General features: G+C 42.7%; 1 protein-coding gene across 1 annotated transcript in view; it reads right to left on the bottom strand.

Moving 5' to 3' along the window:
- Nucleotides 1-5391, bottom strand: part of LOC101846321 (titin) — a gene marked incomplete at its 5' end in the record, with an annotated part of 63900 nt that overhangs the window by 15561 nt on the left and 42948 nt on the right. Inside the window, 2 exon segments of the mRNA XM_035973218.1 lie at nucleotides 1-862; nucleotides 3901-5377. Coding sequence (XP_035829111.1) covers nucleotides 1-862; nucleotides 3901-5377 — 2339 coding nt within the window.

Consider the following 5391-nt stretch of genomic DNA (forward strand, 5'->3'; position numbering starts at 1 on the left):
GTGTCTTCCTCTGTTGGTTTCTTGATCTCAATCTCGATACCTTCTTGGAAAGTGGACACTTCAACATCTTCTTCAGTCTCTTCAACTTCTTGTGGTTTTTCCTCTTCTACAACAATCGTTTCTTTGGTTTCTTCAACGATTTCTTCTTCGGGCTGATCAACTTCAACCTCAGTGGTTTCTTCCACAACTGTTGTGTCAACGGTCTCCACAACCTGTTCCACCTCTTGTGGTTTTTCATCCTCTACAACAATCGTTTCTTTAGTTTCCTCGATGATTTCTTCTTCGGGCTGATCAACTTCATCTTCTGTAATTTCTTCCACAACTGTTGTGTCAACTGTTACCTCGACCTCGTCAACCTCCTGTGGTTTGGAGACCTCTACAGTGATGGTCTCTCGAGTTTCTTCCACAGTTTCTTCTTGTGGTTGATCAGTCTCAGTCTCCACAGTTTCCTCTGTTTCAGACACTTCAATGGTTTCTTCAACTTCTTCCACTTCTTGAGGTTTCTCAAACTCAACAGTGATGGTTTCCTTGACCACCTCTGTATCTTCCTCTGTTGGTTTCTTGATCTCAATCTCGATACCTTCTTGGAAAGTGGACACCTCAATATCTTCTTCAGTCTCTTCAACTACTTGTGGTTTTTCCTCTTCTACAACAATCGATTCTTTGGTTTCTTCAACAATTTCTTCTTCGGGCTGATCAACCTCAACCTCAGTGGTTTCTTCCACAACTGTTGTGCCAACGGTCTCCACAACTTGTTCCACTTCTTGTGGTTTTTCTTCTTCTACAACAATCGTTTCTTTGGTTTCTTCAACGATTTCTTCTTTGGGCTGATCAACTTCAACCTCAGTGGTTTCTTCCACAACTGTTGTGTCAACGGTTACCTCGACCTGGTCAACCTCCTGTGGTTTGGCGACCTCTACAGTGATGGTCTCTCGAGTTTCTTCCACAGTTTCTTCTTGTGGTTGGTCAGTCTCAGTCTCCACAGTTTCCTCTGTTTCAGAAACTTCAATGGTTTCTTCAACTTCTTCTACCTCCTGTGGTTTCTCAAAGTCAACAGTGATGGTCTCTTTTGTTTCCTCAGTTGTGTCTTCCTGGGGCTGATCAGTTTCCACCTCTGTGGTTTCTTCAACAGTGGAGATATCTACGACCTCAGTGATTACTTCCGCCTCCTGTGGTTTCTGAATGTCAAAGGAAATAGCAGTGGTTTGACTTTGGGTCGTTTCCACTTCCTGTTTGTTAACATCAAACTGGAAGGTCTGTTCAAAGGTTGCAGTTTGTTCCGTCGTCTCGACTTGTTCTTCTGGCTGTTGCTGAACTTCAAACGTTGTTTCTGTAGTTTCAGAGGAAACATCGAACTGAATTTCAGACGTCGCCTTCTGAGAGATTTCAAATGTTTTGGTAACTGTCTCGATTTCTTGTGGTTTCTGGAAATCAACGGTAACAGTTTGTTTGTGAGACTCGACTTCCTTCTGTTTATTTATGTTCAGTTCCAAAGACTCTTCGAAATGAGGAACTTCTTCCTCTTCCTCTTCTTCCTCAAACTCTTCTGGTTTTTCGGTAACCACTACCGTGTCACGAGACACCTCAATGATTTCCTCTTCAGGCTGGTCAGTCGTCACATCTGTTGATTCTTCTGTAGCAGAAATCTCAACAATTTCTGTAACTTCCTCCACTTCCTGTGGTTTCTCAAACTCAACAGTGATGGTTTCCTTGACTACCTCTGTGTCTTCCTCTGTTGGTTTCTTGATCTCAATCTCGATACCTTCTTGGAAAGTGGAGACCTCAACATCTTCTTCAGTCTCTTCAACTTCTTGTGGTTTTTCCACTTCTACAACAATCGTTTCTTTGGTTTCTTCCACGATTTCTTCTTCGGGCTGATCAACTTCAACCTCAGTGGTTTCTTCCACAACTGTTGTGTCAACGGTCTCCACAACTTGTTCCACCTCTTGTGGTTTTTCCACTTCTACAATAATCGTTTCTTTAGTTTCCTCGATGATTTCTTCTTCGGGCTGATCAACTTCATCTCAGAGGTTTCTTCCACAACTGTTGTGTCAACGGTTACCTCGACCTGGTCAACCTCCTGTGGTTTGGCGACTTCTACAGTGATGGTCTCTCGAGTTTCTTCCACAGTTTCTTCTTGTGGTTGGTCAGTCTCAGTCTCCACAGTTTCCTCTGTTTCAGACACTTCAATGGTTTCTTCAACTTCTTCCACTTCCTGTGGTTTTTCAAACTCAACAGTGATGGTTTCCTTGACCACCTCTATATCTTCCTCTGTTGGTTTCTTGATCTCAATCTCGATACCTTCTTGGAAAGTGGACACTTCAACATCTTCTTCAGTCTCTTCAACTTCTTGTGGTTTTTCCTCTTCTACAACAATCGTTTCTTTGGTTTCTTCAACGATTTCTTCTTCGGGCTGATCAAATTCAACCTCAGTGGTTTCTTCCACAACTGTTGTGTCAACGGTTTCCACGACTTGTTCCACCTCTTGTGGTTTTTCCGTTTCGACAACGATGGTTTCTCTGCTCTCCTCGATAATTTCTTCTTGTGGTTGATCAGTCTCAGTCTCCACAGTTTCCTCTGTTTCAGACACTTCAATGGTTTCTTCAACTTCTTCCACTTCCTGTGGTTTTTCAAACTCAACAGTGATGGTTTCCTTGACCACCTCTATATCTTCCTCTGTTGGTTTCTTGATCTCAATCTCGATACCTTCTTGGAAAGTGGACACTTCAACATCTTCTTCAGTCTCTTCAACTTCTTGTGGTTTTTCCTCTTCTACAACAATCGTTTCTTTGGTTTCTTCAACGATTTCTTCTTCGGGCTGATCAACCTCAACCTCAGTGGTTTCTTCCACAACTGTTGTGTCAACGGTTTCCACGACTTGTTCCACCTCTTGTGGTTTTTCCGTTTCGACAACGATGGTTTCTCTGCTCTCCTCGATAATTTCTTCTTGTGGTTGATCAGTCTCAGTCTCCACAGTTTCCTCTGTTTCAGACACTTCAATGGTTTCTTCAACTTCTTCCACCTCCTGTGGTTTCTCAAACTCAACAGTGATGGTCTCTTTTGTTTCTTCAATTGTGTCTTCCTGAGGCTGATCAGTTTCCACCTCTGTGGTTTCTTCAACAGTGGAGATATCTACGACCTCAGTGATTACTTCCGCCTCCTTTGGTTTCTGAATGTCAAAGGAGATAGCAGTGGTGTGACTTTGGGTCGTTTCCACTTCCTGTTTGTTAACATCAAACTGGAAGGTCTGTTCAAAGGTTGCAGTTTGTTCCGTCGTCTCGACTTGTTCTTCTGGCTGTTGCTGAACTTCAAACGTTGTTTCTGTAGTTTCAGAGGAAACATCGAACTGAATCTCAGATGTCGCCTTCTGGGAAATTTCAAATGTCTTGGTGACTGTCTCAATTTCTTGTGGTTTCTGGAATTCAAAGGTAACAGTTTGTTTGTGAGACTCGACTTCTTTCTGTTTATTTATATTCAGTTCCAAAGACTCTTCGAAATGAGGAACTTCTTCCTCTTCCTCCTCCTCCTCAAACTCTTCTGGTTTCTCAGTAACCACTACCGTGTCACGAGACACCTCAATGATTTCCTCTTCAGGCTGGTCAGTCGTCACATCTGTTGATTCTTCTGTAGCAGAAATCTCAACAATTTCTGTAACTTCCTCCACTTCCTGTGGTTTCTCAAACTCAACAGTGATGGTTTCCTTGACTACCTCTGTATCTTCCTCTGTTGGTTTCTTGATCTCAATCTCGATACCTTCTTGGAAAGTGGACACTTCAACATCTTCTTCAGTCTCTTCAACTACTTGTGGTTTTTCCTCTTCTACAACAATCGTTTCTTTGGTTTCTTCAACGATTTCTTCTTCGGGCTGATCTACTTCAACCTCAGTGGTTTCTTCCACAACTGTTGTGTCAACGGTCTCCACAACTTGTTCCACCTCTTGTGGTTTTTCTTCTTCTACAACAATCGTTTCTTTGGTTTCTTCAACGATTTCTTCTTTGGGCTGATCAACTTCAACCTCAGAGGTTTCTTCCACAACTGTTGTGTCAACGGTTACCTCGACCTGGTCAACCTCCTGTGGTTTGGCGACTTCTACAGTGATGGTCTCTCGAGTTTCTTCCACAGTTTCTTCTTGTGGTTGATCAGTCTCAGTCTCCACAGTTTCCTCTGTTTCAGACAAGTCAATGGTTTCTTCAACTTCTTCCACTTCCTGTGGTTTCTCAAACTCAACAGTGATGGTTTCCTTGACTACCTCAGTATCTTCCTCTATTGGTTTCTTGATCTCAATCTCGATACCTTCTTGGAAAGTGGACACTTCAACATCTTCTTCAGTCTCTTCAACTTCTTGTGGTTTTTCCTCTTCTACAACAATCGTTTCTTTGGTTTCTTCAACGATTTCTTCTTCGGGCTGATCAAATTCTACCTCAGTGGTTTCTTCCACAACTGTTGTTTCAACGGTCTCCACAACTTGTTCCACCTCTTGTGGTTTTTCCACTTCTACAATAATCGTTTCTTTAGTTTCCTCGATGATTTCTTCTTCGGGCTGATCAACTTCATCTTCTGTAATTTCTTCCACAACTGTTGTGTCAACGGTTACCTTGACCTGGTCAACCTCCTGTGGTTTGGCGACCTCTACAGTGATGGTCTCTCGAGTTTCTTCCACAGTTTCTTCTTGTGGTTGGTCAGTCTCAGTCTCCACAGTTTCCTCTGTTTCAGAAACTTCAATGGTTTCTTCAACTTCTTCCACCTCCTGTGGTTTCTCAAACTCAACAGTGATGGTCTCTTTCGTTTCTTCAATTGTGTCTTCCTGAGGCTGATCAGTTTCCACCTCTGTGGTTTCTTCAACAGTGGAGATATCGACGACCTCAGTGATTACTTCCGCCTCCTGTGGTTTCTGAATGTCAAAGGAAATAGCAGTGGTTTGACTTTGGGTCGTTTCCACTTCCTGTTTGTTAACATCAAACTGGAAGGTCTGTTCAAAGGTTGCAGTTTGTTCCGTTGTCTCGACTTGTTCCTCTTTCTGCTGAACGTCAACAGTTGTGTCCGGAGAAACCTCGAACTGAATCTCAGATGTCGCCTTCTGGGAAATTTCAAATGTCTTAGTGACTGTCTCAATTTCCTGTGGTTTCTGGAAATCAAAGGTAACAGTTTGTTTGTGAGACTCGACTTCTTTCTGTTTATTTATATTTAGTTCCAAAGACTCTTCGAAATGAGGAACTTCTTCCTCTTCCTCTTCTTCCTCAAACTCTTCTGGTTTTTCGGTAACCACTACCGTGTCATGAGACACCTCAATGATTTCCTCTTCAGGCTGGTCAGTCGTCACACCTGTTGATTCTTCTGTAGCAGAAATCTCAACAATTTCTGTAACTTCCTCCACTTCCTGTGGTTTCTCAC

This window comes from Aplysia californica, unplaced genomic scaffold (assembly GCF_000002075.1).
Source record: "Aplysia californica isolate F4 #8 unplaced genomic scaffold, AplCal3.0 scaffold01064, whole genome shotgun sequence".
Classification (NCBI taxonomy): Eukaryota; Metazoa; Mollusca; class Gastropoda; order Aplysiida; family Aplysiidae; genus Aplysia; species Aplysia californica.